This window comes from Scyliorhinus canicula, chromosome 3 (genome assembly GCF_902713615.1).
Source record: "Scyliorhinus canicula chromosome 3, sScyCan1.1, whole genome shotgun sequence".
NCBI lineage: Eukaryota > Metazoa > Chordata > Chondrichthyes > Carcharhiniformes > Scyliorhinidae > Scyliorhinus > Scyliorhinus canicula.
The window spans coordinates 199696759-199716560 of record NC_052148.1 but is presented as its reverse complement, the minus strand read 5'-3'; the positions used below and the strand labels follow the sequence as shown (position 1 = coordinate 199716560).

The following is a 19802-nucleotide window of genomic DNA, read 5'->3' as shown; positions in this document are numbered from 1 at the left end:
GTAAGCACATTTGTGCACAACAATATCCCAGAGATAAATGGCCAGATCATTGTTTTTCTGATGTTGATTGAGGGATAAATGTTGGCCAAGAGCCAGGTGAACTCTGTACTCCCTTTTGAATAGTGCCATATGATCATGTCTACCTGAGAGGACAGATGCGACAATTAAATCTGCCACAATTATTGCAGCACCTTCCATAAAGCCCCTTTTATTGCTTGCTTTATACCTTGTCCTACAATGTGGCTACTGTTGGGGACTGATAAACTACATCCACCTTTGTTTTGTCGCTATTTCTTATCTCCATCCAAACTGATTCTACATTTTGATCCTCTGAACCAAGATCCTCTGAACATTTCTCACTACTGTATTGATTTAATCCATTATTAACTGAGCAACCCACCTCCTTTTCTTCCTATTATTCAGAAATGCAAATGCTCTCGAATATTCATGTCCGAGTCCTGGTCACTTTGCAACCATTTCTCTGTAATGGCATTTCTCTGTAATGGCTATCATATACATGATATGGAGATGCTGGCAGAGGACTGGGGTGGACACAGTAAGAAGTCTTACAACACCAGGTTAAAGCAAAAGGTTTGTTTCAAATCACTAGCTTTTGGAACTCATCTGATGAAGGAGCTGCGCTCTGAAAGCTAGTGATTAAAAACAAACCTGTTGGACTTTAACCTGGTGCTGTAAGACTTCTTACGGCTATCATATACTAATTTATTTCTATTTATGCTATCCATTAATTCCTCCTGTGGGGAATGCTACATGCATTCAGAAAAAGTCTTTAAATATGACTTTTTGACCATTTCTCTACTCTGAACTTATTTACATTCTGATGTTTGTACATTTTGTCCCTTTCTAGTTATAATTTCCGATAATACTAGCCTGCACAGTGCTTTCATAGACTCGTAGCATTTGCAGTGGAGAAGGAGGCCATTCTGTCCATCGAGTCTGCACCGACCCTAGTTAAGCCCATGCCTCCACCCCATCCCAGTAACCCCACCTAACCTTTAACACAATTTAACAGAGCCAGTGCACCTAATCTGCACGTCTTTGGACTGTGGGAGCACCTGGAGGAAACTCTCACAGACACTGGGAGAAAGTGCAAACTCCACACAGTTACCTGAAGCCGGAATTGAACCTGGGATCCTGAAAATGAAATGAAAATCGCTTATTGTCACAAGTAGGCTTCAAATGAAGTTACTGCAAAAAGCCCCCTAGTCGCCACATTCTGGCGCCTGTTCGGAGAGGCTGGTACGGGAATTGAACCGTGCTGCTGGCCTGCCTCAGTCTGCTTTAAAAGCAAGCTCTTTAGCCCTGTACTAAACCAGCCCCTGGAGCTGTGAGGCAGCAATGCTAACCACCGTGTCACTGTCCCCTCCTATTGGTTTTGTTCTTCCTTTTGTTTTATATTGCCTCTCATTGATCCTATCAAAACCTATCGCATTATTCTTCTCTGCATTAAATGTAGTCTTCCAGATGCCTAGTCATAATACCAGCCTATGTCCTCTTCATCGCTACCTGCCTCACAGTACATAACACTGCACGTTTTATGTCATTCATAAATTTTGCAATTGTGCCCTATAAATCCAAGTCTAGATCATTAATATACCGTTTAAAACTGTTTTATGTACCGACCACTGGGAAACCCACTGTATAACATTACACTTGTCCAAAAACCAACCATTCACTGCGCATAGTCATGCTGCCACTTTCCCTTTTTTCTCAGGGGTTCAACTTTGCTGGCAACTCCATTAAATAACACTTCACCACACTCCTTTTGGAAGTCCATATACACATCAACCACCACATCGTCATGAACCATCTCGTTACCTCAAAAATCTCAATCAAATTAGTGAAACATGATTGGTCCTTAACATGCATGCTGCTGGCACTCCATAATTTGCTGCTGTCCTGGATTATTGGTTCTAAAAGTTCCCCACCACCAACGTTAAACTGACGGTGCTTAGTTGGTGGGTTTAACCATTACAGTTTTTGAAACAAGCTTGTAATATTTGCAATTTTCCAGTTCTCTGGCACCACCCTCCACATCAGGAGGATTGGAAGATTATGGATCGCACCTCCACAGCTCGTGCCCTTATTTCCTTCAGCATCATCGGATACATTCCATCTGGTCCTGGGGTGACTGCTAGCTTTGTCCTTTCTCTTTAACTTGCCAAAACTCCCCTCAAATGATGCCCCCCCTCTCCCCCAACTATTTAGTTTAAACTCTCTACAGCCCTAGTTATACAATTTTCCAGGGCATTCGTTCCAGTTCAGTTCAGGTGAAGACGTTGCCAACAGTACAAGTCCTTTCCCCAGTTCAGATGACTGTGCCTCAGGAATCAAACCCATTTCTCCCACACCAATCTTTGAGCCATGTATTCAAGTCGTTGATCTTATTTGCCCTATGCTAATTTGTTTGTGGCTCAGATAGTGAGCCAGCGATTGTGGCTTTATAACTGCTCCTGCTCATTAGCAGATTCTCTTTCTTAGCTGTACTTATGTCATTGGTATCCACATGGACCATGACAACCTGATCCTTCTCCTCCCACTCTCAAGTTCTTCTCCAGCCTGAGGAGATGATAACATACATGGAAAATAGAAGCAGGAGGCCAATTGGCCCTTCAGGTCTGCTCTGCCATACATTATGATCATGGCTGATCATCAAGTTCAATACCCCGATCCCTTTAGCCCCAAGAGCTGCATCTAATTCCTTTTTGAAATTACATGTTTTGGCCTCAAACTAGATTCTGTGGTAGTGAATTCCACAGATTCACTACTCTCTGGGTGAAGAAATTTCACCTCACCTCAGTCCTAAAAGTTCCCCTCCTTATCCTCAAAATATGACTCTTATTTCCAGACTCGTCCACCATTGGGAACATTCATTCTGAATCTACCCTGTCTAATCCTGTCAGAATTTTGTAAGTGAGTATGAGATCCCGTCTCGCTCTTCTACACTCCAGTGAATATAATTCTAACTGACTTAGTCTCTCCTCATATGACAGTCCTGCCATCCCAGGAATCAGCCTGCTGCACTCTCCATAGCAAGAACATCCTTCCTTAGATGAGCATACCCTTGAAACCGAACAGGCAATACAACCTTTGGGTCTCGTGCTCTTCGCTGCAGAGAACAGTACCTATCCTCCAAACTGCATTATTCTCTATTACAATTACCTTCCTTTTTACTCCCCACCTCTGCAACATGGTGCTTGGTTAGTTTTCCCATCCTCCCTTCAGTCTCTGCTCTCATCCATATAAGCTGCAAGAACATCAAATCAGCTGGACAATTTCTAGGGCTGGGTCCTCCATTGGTGCATTCAAGGTCCATGAACCAGCCTGTCCATATGAAGTAGCTTAACTAGTTACGGTATATAAATTTAATTCATACTTCCCGGCCCTGGATTAAACTGTTGCTCCTGTTTAGGAAGATAAAGTCTTAAAACTCACCAGCCAATTAGCTACTTGCTCACCTATTTAATGCCTTTGAACACTCACCAGCTACAGGACACTGGAAAAATGTGTAAATGCAGCACCTCCTTCCTCTCTGCAGAAAATTTGCACTTAAATAAAATGACCAATTTAGCACTCGTACCTCAATGCTTTGTGTTTGGCACACTGCTCCACACTCAATTTATTTACTGCAGGCTAAGTAGTCTTGTTGTAATGTTTTCCTTTGGTAGGATACTCCATCTAGTGGTCTAGCTGAAAATTGAAGCATAGTGAACATTTGGGGTGATTATGTATGAACTCCACAAGTTACCTAAGTCAGCGACCATGTGTGGCTAGCAGTGCATTGTACCTACTGTGCTGTTTTATAGCTAATTAAATTTACTACCAGCAGGGTAAATTGGACAGCACTACCTATCAGCAGTTACCAGGCTAGTTCTGCTCAGGTGTGATGTATTCAGTTTTGAGTTCATTTCTCATCAAATATTGCACTAATCAAGGAACCATTATTTGGATATGTTGTATTTTTTCCAAAGTTAAAGTTCTAATCTTGTCAAAACTTGTATGTTAAATTTTAGCAGCTTGAATGACTTCATAAGAAATTGTTGTCCATGTTTTTGAAAGACATGATTCTTGAAGTGTTAAGGGTAATTGAAAAATGAAAATAATGCATTTATTTCAAATTGTTTGTGATTGAAATTCAGGCCGACGCGCTTTTTGTCCTCACTTTTCTTAAGCATGTAAACTCAGATGCCAATTTATTCATAATTCTTCAAGGAGTGACTAATTCTTCTTGAACTGAGTGTAATGCATGAAAATATAGAAGTGCACTATAGCCTGTGTTCTCAAGCCAATTGTGGAAATAGTACATTCCTTGTGGTGAACCCTCACTTGCTGTTTTTGTTAATGAATTGGATGTAAGAATGAAACAATCTATTGTATGTGGAAATGTATACATATGTTTAAATTGTTTAAAAACTGAGACATGGTCAATACCTGAAATTCATGTTTTTCTTGTAGTCTTCCAAAGTTCATATCACCAGAGCTGTATTGGAACTGTGCTTGGCTTTTGCCAAGTATTTGAGTAACTTGCAGAATGGTGGCCCTCTGCTCAAACAGTTATGTGATCACATTCTTTTGAATCCTGCTATATGGATCCATGCCCCAGCCAAGGTGAGCATTTTTTTCTCTTCCGTTTTTAAAATGTAGATATATTTAAATTTTAAAATATCACCAATATACCGCTCCAAGATTTATAACTAAGTGTAGTTGAGTACAATTTACACCATTAACCTCAAAATGCTAAGAACAAATAGCTCTTCCAATTTAACTTCACTATGCCTACAACTCAAGTAAAAGTTGCATTAAAATGGCTGCATTTTCTTTGATACAGTTTTGACGCAGGTGAAATAACCTTTCTCTTTATTGAATTGAACTGGAGTCATTTGACATTTCAACCAAAGACACGTTAAACTTAATTATGCATGTTAATCTTTGAGTATATTGCTTTATGAAAACTTTTAAAATGTATATATTTATGTTTGCCATACATAAAAACATCCCATACATAAGAATGTAAGAAATAGGTGTCAGCTACCCCTCGAGCTTGCTTATGTCCTGAACTCCATTTTCCTGCCTGCTCCCATAACCCTTGACACCTTTGCCAATCAAAAATCAATGTAACTCAGCCTTGAATATATTTACTGACCTACCCTCCACTGCTGTATCTATAATATATATACGGCTCAGTATATATATTTTAAAACGGGACCGTTGAAAATTACATGCCATGTCTGGCAGTGACCATTGAAGAAGAGGAGCTAATCTGGCTTTATTGAAGAAATTTTGCACCTTGCTATCTCTGAAGAGATATTAATGATTCCAGTGAGCCTCAGAGACCAAATACAAAGGGAATTATAGAAACACCACCTATATTTCATAAGCCAGGACTGGCCAACCTGAGTCTACTAGCTTGCTGGGACAAAGCGTCTGACAAACTTCTTTTTAAAAAAAAATAATAATTTTATAGGTAAATAACCTACTCATCCTCGTCCCCAGTCATGTGGGCCCTATGCAGCACCTGCACTGTATGAGGCTAAGCCTCGCCCAGGAAGAGGAGGAATTCACTCTCTCCAGGGCATCCACCCACGTCCCCTCCTCAATCTCCTCACCCAGCTCCTCTTCCCATTTAACCTTCAGTTCCTCCACCGAGGCCTCGTCTACCTCCTGCATCACCCGGTATATGTCCGAAATCCTCCCTCCTCCAACCCACACCCCCGAGAGCAACCGATTCCGCACCCCCTCGTGGGGCAGCAAGGGGAACCCCTCCACCTACTGCCTGGCAAACGCCCTCACCTGCATGTACCTAAATGTGTTCCCCGGGGGAGCCCAAACTTCCCCTTTAACTCCCCCAAGCTCACGAACCTCCCCTCCATAAACAGGTCCCTCAACCTCCTAACCCCTGCCCTGTGCCAGCCCAGAAATCCGCCATCAATGCTCCCTGGGACAAAACCGATGGTTCCCCCGTATCGGGGCCTCCATCGAGCCCCCCACTTCTCCCCTATGCCGTCTCCATTGCCCCCAAATGTTGAGGGTATTCGCCACCACCGGGCTCATGGTATACCTCATTGGAGGGAGTGGCAACGGCGCCATTACCAGCGCCTCCAGACTCGTGCCCACACATGACGCCGCCTCCATCCTCTTCCATGCTGCCCCTTCCTCGTCCATTACCCACTTACGCACCATCGCTGCGTTGGCAGCCCATTAGTACCCACAGAGGTTGGGCAATGCCAGCCCCCCCTATCCCTGCCCCATTCCAGGAACACTCTTCTCACCCTCGGAGTCCCATGCGCCCACACAAATCCCGTGATACTCCTGTTGACCCTCCTAAAAAAGACCTTCGGGATAAGGATGGGGAGGCACTGGAACAGGAACAAAAACCTCGGGAGCACCGTCATCTTAACGGACTGCACCCTCCCCACCAGTGACAGCGGTAACATATCCCACCTCTTAAACTCCTCCTCCATCTACTCCACCAACCTTGTGAGGTTGAGCTTGTGCAGGGGCCCCCCAGCTCCCAGCCACCTGGACCCCAAGGTACCTGAAGCTCTTCCCTGCCTGTTTCAGTGGGAGCCTACCAATCCCCTCCTCTTGATCCCCTGGATGCACCACAAACAACTCGCTCTTGCCCAGGTTCAACTTGTACCCAGAGAACCCAGAGAATTCACTAAGAATCCTCATCACCTCCGGCATCCCCCCCCACCGGGTCCGCCACATACAGCAACAGGTCGTCCGCATACAGCGACACTCGATGCTCCTCCCCACCCCGCACCAGGCCCCTCCAGTTCCCTGACTCCCTCAATGCCATGGCCAGGGGCTCAATCGCCAACGCGAAGAGCAAGGGGGACAGGGGGCACCCCTGTCTCGTCCCCCGGTACAGCTGGAAGTACTCCGACCTCCTCCTATTTGTGGCTACACTCGCCATCGGGGCCTCGTAGAGCAGCCTCACCCACCGGATAAACCCCTCCCCAAACCCAAACCTCTCCAGCACCTCCCACAAATACTCCCACTGAACCCTATCAAAGGCCTTCTCCGCATCCAATGCCGCCACTATCTGCGCCTCCCCTTCCATGGCCGGTATCATAATGACATTGAGGAGCCTTCGCACGTTCGTATTCAACTGCCTTCCCTTCACAAACCCCGTCTGGTCCACATGAATGACCCCGGGCACGCAATCCTCTATTCTAGTGGCCAGGATCTTTGCCAGCAGCTTAGCGTCGGTGCTTAGCAGCGAAATCGGCCTATATGACCCGCACTGCAGAGGGTCCTTGTCCCGCTTCAGGATCAAGGAAATCAGCGCCCGTGACATAGTTGGGGGCAAAACCCCCCCCTCCCTTGCCTCGTTAAAGGTCCGGACCAATAGTGGGCCCAACAGGTCGAAATACCTTTTATAAAATTCTGCCGGAAACCCGTCCGGCCCCGGCGCCTTCCCCGACTGCATGCTCCCTATCCCTTTGACCACCTCCTCCAGCTTGATCGGGGCCCCCAGTCCCTCCACCTGCCCCTCTTCCACCCTCTGGACTCGCAGCTTGTCCAAGAAGCGCCCCATTCCACCCCCCTCCACCGGGGGTTCCGACCGGTACAGTTCCCCATAGAAGTCTCTGAAGACCCCATTAATATCTACTCCCCTCCGCACCACCTTCCCAGCCTTATCCGTCACTCCCCCAATCTCCCTGGCCGCGTCCCGCTTTCGGAGCTGGTGTGCCAGCATCCTGCTCGCCTTCTCCCCATACTCATACACCGCCCCCTGTGCTTTCCTCCACTGAGCTTCCGCCTTTCTGGTAGTCAATAGGTCGAATCTGGCCTGAAGGCTACGCCTCTCCCCCAGCAATCCGTCCTCTGGAGCCTCTGCATATCTCCTATCCACCCGCACCATCTCCCCTATCAGTCTCTCCCTCTCCCTCTGCTCCCCCCTCTCCCTATGGGTTCGGATGGAGATCAATTCCCCCCTCACCACCGCCTTCAATGCCTCCCAGACTGTCCCCACTCGGACCTCCCCGTTGTCATTGGCCTCAAGGTACCTCTCGATACACCCCCGAACCCTCTCGGCCACCTCCTCATCTGCCAGCAGCCCCACCTCCAAGCCCCAGAGCGGACGTTGGTCCCTCTCTTCCCCCAGCCCGAGGTCCACCCAGTGCGGGGCATGATCTGAAATGGCAATGGCGGAGTATTCCACATCCTCCACCCTCGAAAACCAACCCCCTGCTCAGGACAAAAAATCAATCCCGAGTAGGCCTTATGTACGTGGGAGAAAAAACGAGTACTCCCTGGCCCTTGGCCTCGCAAACCTCCAGGGATCCACCCCCCCTCATCTGGTCCATAAATCCCCTCAACACCTTAGCCGCCGCCAGCCTCCTACCCGTTCTGGGACTTGGATCGATCCAATGGGGGATCCAGTACCGTGTTGAAGCCCCCCCCCCCCCCCCCCCCCCCCCCCCCCCCCCAATGATCAGGGACCCCACCTCCAGGTCCGGAATGCGGCCCAACATACGCCGCATAAACCCCACATCGTCCCAATTTGGAGCGTAAACATTCACCAACACCACCCGCTCCCCCTGCAGCTTACCACTCGCCATCACATATCTCCCGCCACTGTCAGCCACTACATTTAACGCCTCAAACGACACCTCCTTCCCCACCAGGATCGCCACCCCCCTACTCTTCTCATCCAGCCCTGAGTGAAATACTTGGCCCACCCATCCCTTCCTCAGCCGAACCTGGTCCACCACTCTCGGGTGTGTCTCCTGGAGCATGGCCACATCCGCCTTCAGGTGCGCAAATACCCATTCCCGTTTGACCGGCCCATTCAGCCCCCCTCATTCCAGGTTATCAGCCGGATCAGAGGGCTCCCTGCCCCCCTCCCCTGCCGATTAGCCATACCCCATCCCTTGCCCACCACCGGCCAGCGTTCCCCGCTCTGCCAGTTTCCCACGGCGGCAACTCCCTCCCTCCAGCACCCCTGCGTCCTCCAGCTCCTTCCTGACCGTTTCAGCAGCAACCGGTACACACCCCCCCCCCCCCCCCCCCCAAGGCTAGGACCCCTCCTAGGCCGCGCCCACTCCCTCCATAGCACTCCGTGAGCCAGCTAACTTCTGCTGACCCCGGCGACTCCTGCCCTACCTCCGACGACTCCCCACGTGGGACTACCCCTCCTCCATCATGCCCGTCAATGAGTGTCGTCGTCTCCCCCCCCCCCCCCCCCCGGCGCTCTTGCGCGGGAGAAGAAAACAGCCAGCAACGACCTGCGATTCTCAGCCCAACCCCGCCCCCTCCATCTCCCAGCGCGGGAAACCCGCAGAAAGCCCGCGCTTTCGCCCTGCCCGGCCCCGCCTCCTCTAGGGCAACTCCCATTGTCAGTCCCCCCCCACCAGCTCCCCGAACTCCCCGTTTATCCCCCTGCCCGAACCCGTCCACCAGACCACTACAGAAAAACCCATACAGAAAAGACAAATCGACATCACCCCACCCACCCTAAGACCAACCCACATCTTACATTAAACCAAGCAAATACAAATGCAGTATTATACAACATCCCCCATCTTAGACCCTCAGTTTGAGTCCAATTTCTCGGCCTGCACAAAGGCCCACTCCTCTTCCGGGGACTCAAAATAATGGTGCCGAACCTTATAGGTGACCCACAGACGCGCCGGCTGCAACATGCCAAACTTCACACTCTGTCTATGGAGCACCGCCTTCGTCCGGTTAAACCCGGCCTTCCGCCTCGCCACCTCCGCACTCCAGTCCTGGAAGATCCGCACCTCCGTGTTCTCCCACTTGCTGCTCCGCTCCTTCTTGGCCCACCGGAGCGCACACTCACGATCCATGAACCGATGAAACCGCACCAACACCGCCCGCGGCGGCTCGTTCGGCTTCGGTCTCCTAGCCAGAATTCTGTGGGCCCCCTCTAACTCCAGGGGCCCCTGGAAGGACCCAGCCCCCATCAACGAGTTTAACATAACCACCACATAGGCCGGCAGGTCCGACCCCTCCAGCCCCTCCATGAGGCCCAGGTCCGCAAATTCTTCCTCCTCGACCGGTTGTCCAGCTCCTCGAACCGCTCCTGCATCTTTTATGGAGCGCCTCGTGCATCTCCACCTTCCCCGCGACGGCCACGGCCTCATCCTCCCTTTCGGAGGCCTGCTTCTGCAGCTCCCGAATCGCAGCCCCCTGGGCTGTCTGGGTCTCCATCAGCTCCCTGGTGGTAACCTTCAACGACTCCAGCAGCTCCAACTTAAGCTCCTGGAAGCAGCGCAGCAGAGTCGCCTGCTGCTCCTGAGCCCACTGCCTCCAGTCCTCCGGGTCTCTGCCGGCCGCCATCTTGTCTTCCTTCCCCTGCTTTTTCAGGGGTGCTTTCTCCGTTTTTCTCCTTACCCCACACCTGGTTAGGACCGTAGGGGTCGACTCCTGTACTCTTCCCACATTGGGATTTGCCGACACAGCTCCGTTGGGGGCCCTGAAAAGAGCCCCAAAGTCCGTTTTCAGCGGGAGCTGCCGAATGTGCGGCTTAGCTCCGCATTGCCGCCACCGGAAGTCCCGACAAACTTCTTTTGAACAACTTAATGATTGGAAAAGGAACAATCTCAAAGTGAAATACACACTTGTCAAAGCTACAATGGAGAAATGGGAGTCATGTGATAAGCCCACTCACTCTCCCAAAAAAAGCTGGGCCAACCAGTCATACTGTAAATCAGTCTGCTATCTGCCATCGACCAGGCAGCAGCACTGAAAAGGATCTCTATTTGGGTTTGAATGCATGACCCCTATCCTCTCTTATACCATTTCATGCAAGAATACTTCTCTACATACCTATCTTATCGTGGAAGTCATCTCCAACATCAGTTTACCGTCTGCTGACTTCTGAGGGAGGGAGGGCGATGGACTTTGGTTCTGGATCCAAGTTAAACAATTATTCTTTGTTCTGTGGTCTTCAGTCTGTAAATCTTTCTCATTTTTTTTATGAATGCACAGGGGGCTACGTAGCGATTTCCCCACATTTTGACTGCATGAACAAACTAACCCTCTTCGTTCACCGTATCTCGAGTTTGCTGTGAAGTTATTGATAGAAATTGGATTGTACCAAAACTGAGTTGAGAAATATGCCACTACTTGTAGAAATTTGTGACCACAAGCCGCCAAATCTCCTGGACCTCATAGCTTCAAGTCTGGAGTTCTAAAAGAGCTGCAGAGATGGTGGATACATTGGGAAAGTGCCGGCTGTTCACACCAGTGGGATATTAGGGTCTCAGGCCGGCGCAGGGGTTTCCCGGCGACAAGGGGTGCAGTCACTGGGAAAAATGGTGGTGTCAGTAACACCTGCTGGTGGGCCGCCTCCGCTGCAGAAAAACACGTGGCAGGTTGATCAGCAAATCTCGCACATTGTTTGTGATCTTCAAGAAAAATTCCTTTGATTCTGGCAAGATCTCAGTGGATTGGAAGGTTGCAAATGTATTCAAGTTGAGCCTTAGCTGTCTATAATCTATATTAAAGTATCCAAGCTTGCTGGCAATGCAAACTAAGTAGGAAAGTAAGCTGTGAGACCGCAGCCAGTAAACATGTATCGACAGATTAAGTATGCAAGAAGATGGCACATGGAAATGTGTGGTTATGCACTTTGGTGGGTCGAATAGGGAAACCATTTTTTTTACGTTTAGGGAACTTATTAGTTGGTTTTCTGGAGGATTTGAGTGTCCTCGTACATGGTGCACCAAGTTAATTTACAGGTAGAGTAAGCAATTAGGAAGTCAAGTGTTATGTTGGACTTTATTGCAAGGAGTTAAATTACAGGAGTAAAGGAACTCTACTGTAATTATGTGTAGGACTTTGGTGTAAACCACAGCAGGAGTACTGTGATCAGTTTTGATGTCCATACCTAAGGAAGGGGTGCAACTAAGATTCTTTGGAAGAGGGTTGTCCTATGATGAGAAGAATAGGTCAATACTCCTGGATTTAGAAGAATGACAGGTGAATTTATTGAAACAAAATTCTTAATGCTTGTCAGATTATATGCTAAGATGCTATTTTCCTAGGTTGGAGCATCTAGGACTAGGGATGGGTATTATAGGTTGGCCATTTGAGACAGCAATGCAAATAAATTCTTGTCTCGGGTTGTTAATTTAAATTTTTAAAAATTTATTATTGTCACATGTATAGTATACAGTGAAAAATATTGTTCTTGCATGCTGTACAAACAATGCATACTGTATATAAGGAAGGAAGGAGAGGCTGCAGAATATAATGTTACAGCTTTGCAAGGTGTAGAGAAAGATCAACTTAATATGAGGTAGGTCCATTCAAAAGTCTGATAGCAGTAGGGAAGAAGCTGCTCTTGAGTCGGTTGGTACGTGACCTCAAACTTTGGTATCTTTTTCCTGACAGAAGAAGGTGGAAGAGAGTATGTCCGGCGTGCGTGGGGTCCTTAATTATGCTGGCTGCCTTTGAGGCAGCGGGAATTGTAGACAGAGTCGATGGATGGGAGGCTGGTTGTGTGATGGATTGGCTACATTCACAACCTTTTGTAATTTCTGCGGTCTTGGGCAGAGCAGGATCCATACCAAGCTGTGATACAACCAGAAAGGATGCTTTCTATGGTGCATCAGTAGAAGTTGGTGAGAGTCATAGGTGACGTGCCAAATTTCCTTAGTCTTCTGAGAAAGCACAGACGTTAGTGGGCTTTCTTAACTATAGTGTCGGCATGGGGGGACCAGGACAGGTTGTTGGTGACCTGGACATCTAAAAACTTGAAGGTCTCAACCCTTTCTACTTCGATCCTATTGATGTAGACAGGGGCATGTTCTCCACTAAGCTTCCTGAAGTCGATGACAATCTCCTTTGTTTTGTGACATATAGGGAGAGTGTGTTTGGAATTCGCTATCCTGGAGGGTGATGGATGTGAGTATATTCAAGACTGAGGTTAAGTAGTGTATTTGATTCCAAGGGCATTTTGGAATATTGGAGTCTAGTGGGAAATGGAGTTGAAATTAGTAATTAGTCATAATCTTATTGAATGGTGGAATAGCTCAAGGTGGGAAACAGCTCAAGGTAGAATATGAACGACTCCTGCTCCAATTTTTTGAACTCTTGCTTTCTTAAGCATTGACCCATTATTGCTATACAGTTAATGGTCATCCCCTGAAACAGGCTCATGGTCTCAGCTGCCAACCATAACTCAGCATCTTCAGACGATTCACTTTTTAAAACTAAATTGAGAGTACCAATTCATTTTTTTCCAATTAAGGGGCAATTTTAGCATGGCCAATCCACCTACCCTGCACATCTTTGGGTTTGTGGGGTGATGAAACCCACGCAAACACGGGGGAGAATGTGCAAACTCCCACACGGACAGTGACCCAGAGCCGGGATTGAACCTTGGACCTCGGCGCCATGAGGCAGCAGTGCTACTCGCTGCACCACCGTGCTGCCCCAGACGATTCACTTTCTAATATTCACTGCAGTAAACATCTACGTGGCATCGCTCTCCGTGATTCTTGCTGGAAGCGCAAATGTCTTTGAGTTCTTTATGGGTGTTTCAGCTCACCAATTGAAAGTATTTTACAATGCACTCACAGTTGAGTTCTTGATTGTAGAATCTTATTGTTGGTCATGATCACACTTCTCATCGGTTTTCCTTCCTATTTACTTCAACATAGGTTCAATTGCAGCTCTACACCTACTTATCCACCGAGTTTATTAGTACAGCCACTATTTATAATGCAGTCGAAGAGTTGGTACTGTGTTGCAGATAATGCACACTTTGAAATACTATTACTGGGTAGTGAATCCTCAAGATCGCAGTGGAGTTGTTCCCAAAGGCCTAGGTAAGCAAAGACTTTCTATGATTAATCAGATAAAAGTTTATATTGTAGCCGTTTATTTTGTTCTGCCTCCTCTAGTTGTTATGCATGAACAGTGATATAAGTAGTACATCTGAGGCAACCTATCTGATTCAGCACCACTGAATTTGCTAATCTGTGAAGTCAATTCAGCACTGGTGCAACCAGTAATTCAGTGTACTGTAAAGAGAAACAAATCTTGTTTGGGGGCCCTGGCAAGGAATAGTTTAAGAAAAGTTTCCAGTATATGAAAACTATACTTTTGCAAAAAGTAAATTTGTTGGAATTTATTTAAAGTTTATTGAAGAAGGAAGCACATAAGGTTACCTTTTTTGATATTGAGGCCAGCTGAATTTGATGTTTAAATTTAATATACAGTGCAGGGATATCTTGACTTCTGTGCTCAAAACAGGCCATTTCAGAACTGCGTAAGCAGCAGCTTCATTAAGGAAACATTTTACAAGTAGTTAATGTAAAATGATTGATTAAAAACCTTAGTTCGGGACTCTTTTTTTTCTGCTTACAAACCTAAGGTTTTAAATTTAACATAAACATTAAAGGGATTAAAAATGTAGTGATCATTGTAAACTGGGCTCAACTGTTAATAGGTAAATTGTGGGAAGTATCAACTGTAACAGGACTTAGGCTAGCAGATCGACTCCAACAGGACACGGGGTAAGCAGAATGGGCAGACAAGAGGAGATGGGAATTTAGTAGTGTGAGGTGATGGTGCATTTTGAGGCAATATGGACTAAATGACACAATGTTAAAGAGTGTACAGAGACAGGAAGTCCTGGGGGTTCATGGCATGCATCTTTCAAAGTAGCAGGGCATATTGAGAGGCTAGGATGCAATGCAATGCATCAGGAACATTGGGCTTCATAAATCGAGAATCGAGTACAAAAGCAGGTTTGTTAACCTTAGTAAAACTCTGCTTAGACGTTCAACTACAGTAATTTTTAAAAATGAACAATTTTATTGGCATAGTAACAGCAACAGTACAGAACAGTGTGCAAAGAATAATGGAGTCTGTCTGTGTAAAAGACCTGCACCTGCAAGTACCTGAAATCATTCACTCTCTCCAGCCCATATTTCTCCTTCCTTCTAAGAACAGATCCCCCATCCTCTCAATCCCAGCCCTCTGCCATTTCGAACCCACCGTCCATATTCCCGGGGCAAACTGGTGATTATCGCAAATTGGGGACCTAACCGATGCTCTCACTTCCCCCATGTGCCTCCTCCATTGGCCCCAGTTCTGCAAAGTCGCCACCACTGTAGGGCTGGTGGAGTACTGTGCCGACGGGAACGTCCAGGGGCGCCAAAACCAGGACTGCCAAACTGTGCCTTTGCACGAAGTGGTCTCCATCTGCCCCCAAACCGACCCTGCATTTCCTTGTCATAGCTATGTTGGCCGCCCAGTAGTATTACTAAAATTTGGCAGCACCCTCTTCACCCGCTGGGATTTTCACCACCCACACAAATCCCATAGCATTTTATTGACCCTCTTAAAAGGACCGCGGAATGAAAATGAGAACACATTGGAATACGAACAGGGAATCTCGGGAGGATCGTCATTTTCAACTATCTGCACTCTTCCCCACGAGTGACAGTGAGAGCGCATCCCACCTCCGAAATGCGACCCTCATTTGCTCCACCAACCGGGATAAGTTTCCCCCCCCCCCCCATTATTACCCAGTTTACCTCTCCTCGTAATCCAACCCCATCTGCTCTGGGATTAACCGAGTGAATCTCTTCTGCACACCCTCCAGCGCCAGTACGTCCTTTCTCAGGTAAGGTGACCAAAGCTGAACACAATACTCCAGGTGTGGCCCCACTAACACCTTATACAATTGCAGCATAACCTCCCTAATCTTAAACTCCATCTCTCTAGCAATGTAGGACAAAATTCCATTTGCCTTCTTAATCACCTGTTGCACCTGTAAAACCAACTTTTTGCGGCTAATGCACTAGCACACCCAGGTGTCTCTGTACAGCAGCATGTTTTAATATTTTATCATTTAAATAATAATCCCTTTTGCTGTTATTCCTACCAAAATGGATAACCTCACATTTGTCAACATTGTATTCCATCTGCCAGACCCTAGCTTATTCACTTAACCTATCCAAATCCCTCTGCAGACTTCCAGTATCCTCTGCACTTTTTGCCTTACCACTCATCTTAGTGTCGTCTGCAAACTTGGACACATTGCACTTGGTCCCCAACTCCAAATCATCTATGTAAATTGTGAACAATTGTGGGCCCAACACTGATCCCTGTGGGACACCACTAGCTACTGATTGCCAACCAGAGAAACACCCATTAATCCCCACACTTTGCTTTCTATTAATTAACCAATCCTCTATCCATGCTACTACTTTACCCTTAATGCCATGCATCTTTATCTTATGCAGCAACCTTTTGTGTGGCACCTTGTCAAAGGCTTTCTGGAAATCCAGATATACTACATCCATTGGCTCCCGATTATCTACCGCACTGGTAATGTCCTCAAACAATTCCACTGAATTAGTTAGGCACGACCTATGAACCCATGCTGCGTCTGCCCAATGGGACAATTTCCGTCCAGATACCTCGCTATTTCTTCCTTGATGATACATTGCAGCATCTTCCCTATGACCGAAGGGAAGTTCACTGGCCTATAATTACCCACTTTCTGCCTACCTCCTTTTTTAAACAGTGGTGTCACGTTTGCCAATTTCCAATCCGCCGGGACCACCCCAGAGTCTAGTGATTTCTGGTAAATTATCACTAGTGTATTTGCAATTTCCCTAACCATCTCTTCATGCATTCCATCAGGGCCAGGAGACTTGTCTACCATTAGCCCCATTAGCTTGCCCATCACTACTTCCTTAGTGATAGCAATCATCTCAAGGTCCTCACATGTCATAGCCTCATTTCTATTAGTCACTGGCATGTTATTTGTGTCTTCCACTGTGAAGACCGACTCAGAAAACTTGTTCAGTTCCTCAGCCATTTCCTCATCTCCCATTATTAAATCTCCCTTCTCATCCTCTAAAGGACAAATATTTACCTTAGCCACTTTTTTTGTTTTATATATTTGTAGAAACTTTTACTATCTGTTTTTATATTCTGAGCAAGTTTACTCTCGTGATCTGCCTTACTCTTCTTTATAGCTTTTTTAGTAGCTTTCTGCTGCCCCTAAAGATTTCCCAGTCCTCTAGTCTCCCACTAATCTTAGCCACTTTGTATGCTTTTTCCTTCAATTTGATACTCTCCTTTATTTCCTCAGATATCCACGGTCGATTTTCCCTCTTTCTACTGTCCTTTTTGTTGGTATAAACCTTTGCTGAGCATTGTGAAAAATCGCTTGGAAGGTTTACCACTGTTCCTCAACTGTTTCATCATAAAGTCTTTGCTCCCAGTCTACCGTAGCTAGCTCTTCTCTCACCCTATTGTAATCTCCTTTGTTTAAGCACAAAACACTAGTGTTTGATTTTACCTTCTCACCCTCCATCTGTATTTTAAATTCCACCATATTGTGATTGCTCCTTCCGAGAGGATCCCCAACTATGAGATCATTAATCAATCCTGTCTCAGTACACAGGACCAGATCTAGGACTGCCTGTTCCCTCGTAGGTTCCATTACATACTGTTCTAGGAAACTATCGCGGATGCATTCTATAAACTCCTCAAGGCTGCCTTGACCGACCTGGTTAAACCAATCGACCTGTAGATTAAAATCCCCCATGATAACTGCTGTAGCATTTCTACATGCATCAGTTATTTCTTTGTTTATTGCCTGCCCCACCTTAATGTTACTATTTGGTGGCCTATAGACGACTCCTATCAGTGACTTTTTCGCCTTACTGTTCCTGATTTCCATTCAAATGGATTCAACCTTATCCTCCATAGCACCGATGTCATCCCTTACTATTGCCCTGATGTCATCCTTAAATAACAGAGCTACACCACCTCCCTTAAGAGCTACACCACTCCCACGTAGGACCCACGTGCCTCCGGGTCTTTGTCCCGTTTCAGTATCAGGGAGATGGTGACCTGTGACATGGTTGGGGGTAAAACCCCTCTGTATCTTGCCTCATTAAAAACCCTAACCAGCACTAGCCCCACTATCTCTGAGAACCTTTTATAGAACTCCACCGGATACCCATCTGGCCCCGGGGCTTTACCCGTTTGCATGGCCCTCACAGCCACCAATATTTCTTCGGCCCTAATCGGGGCCCCCAGCCCGTCTACCTACCCGCTTTTGGAAAGGTCAGTCCGTCCAAAATACGCCTCATCCCCTCTGGCCCGACGGTGGGTTCCGAGGTATAAAGCTTACTATGGAGGTCCCTAAACACCTGTGGACAGCACCCAGCCTGTAGCCTCCGCTGTTCTTTTAATAGCTCTGCCCTCGGGGTCCCCGCATACCTCCTGTCTATCTGTAAGATCTCCTTGACCAGTCGGTCCGTTTCTGCCCTGTCAGTACTGTCCCTATGTACTCGAATCGAAATCAGCTCCCCTCTCAGCACTGCCTTCAGCGCTTCCCAGAGCACCACAGCTGAGACTTCCCTGTGTCATTAACCTGCAGGTAATTTTGCATACATTTCCTCACCCTCTCACACACCGCCTTGTACGCCAACAGTCTAACCTCCATTGTGGGCGGTGAAAGCTTTCCTTACAGACCTACAGATAACCCAATGTGGAGCATGATCCGAAATAGTGATCGCCGAATATTCTACGTCCGTCACCCCTGCCAGCAAATTCCTGCTCATGATGAAAAAAATCAATTCGGGAATACACCTTATGAGCATGTGAATAGAACGAAAACTCCTTCCCTGTCGGCAGACTAACCCCTCCATGGGTCAACCCCCCCCTCCCCAAATTTGCTCCATGAACCCCCTCAGTTCCTTTGCCATTGTCTGCACCCTACCCGTTTTTGAACACGACCGGTCCAGGCCGGGATCAAGGACTGTGTCAAAATCACCTCCCATAATCAGCTTGTGCGAGTCCAGGTCAGGTATCTTCCCCAGCAGTCTCTTAATAAAATCCACATCATCCCAATTTGGGGCATATACATTGACCAAAACTACTCTCACCCACTCGAGCTTGCCACTCACCATGACAAATCTCCCCCATCTGAAATTGCGCTACCCACCTCAAATTGCACCCGTTTGTTAACCAAAATCGCGCCCCCTCTGGTCATAGTGTCCCACCCCGAGTGGAAGACGTGGATAATCCAGCCCTTCCTTAACCTGACCTGGCCAGCTATTTTCGGATGAGTCTCCTTTAGCATAATTACGTCCGCCTTCAGCACCCTCAGATGCGCGAACACACGTGCCCTCTGTACCAGCCCGTTTAACCCTCTAATGTTCCAGGTGATCAGCTTGGTTAGGGGGCACCGTGCCCCCCCCTTCACCAATCAGCCATCTGCTTTCTTGGGCCCGCCCCCAGCCCCTGTGTCGTGCCTCCCCTGGCCTGCCTCCTGGCAGCCCCCACCTCCGACCTCCTCCATGTTACAATACCCAAGTCCCTCCCTCGTCAGCAGATCCACTACTCCTTCCTTCTCCCCCCCCCCCCCCCCCCCCCCCCCCCCCCCCCCCCCCCCCCCCCCCCCCCAGCAACACCACCCTGTAATCTAACCCCTGCCATAAACAAGCTATATGCACACCCCCCCACCTGGCTTCCATAGACCAGCTCACCCTGCTAGCCTGGTGGATCTCAACTCCGGCACCAACGTGTCTCCCACCTATTGTTCCCTCTGTCCCATCTCACCCCGCCCATCGACACCACTTCCCTAAACCAACCATGCTCGAGCAATTGCTCTGGAAAACAAAAAACAAGGAACAAAGAAGACCCTGACAATAGTGCAATTCAAGTAATACAAAGTAAGTAATAGGCACTTCCAACCACCCCCATCAGAACACAAAAAGCCCCCAGAACCAAATACCTTATCTTCCCCCTTCTCCAACAAAAACTCG

At 47.5% G+C, this 19802-nt stretch overlaps 1 protein-coding gene across 1 annotated transcript in view; it reads left to right on the top strand.

Annotated features, from left to right (window-relative positions):
- lrba (LPS responsive beige-like anchor protein) overlaps positions 1-19802 on the top strand; it is a 981767-nt gene that overhangs the window by 110139 nt on the left and 851826 nt on the right. The window contains 3 exon segments of the mRNA XM_038791976.1: positions 4477-4629; positions 13662-13725; positions 13728-13829. Coding sequence (XP_038647904.1) covers positions 4477-4629; positions 13662-13725; positions 13728-13829 — 319 coding nt within the window.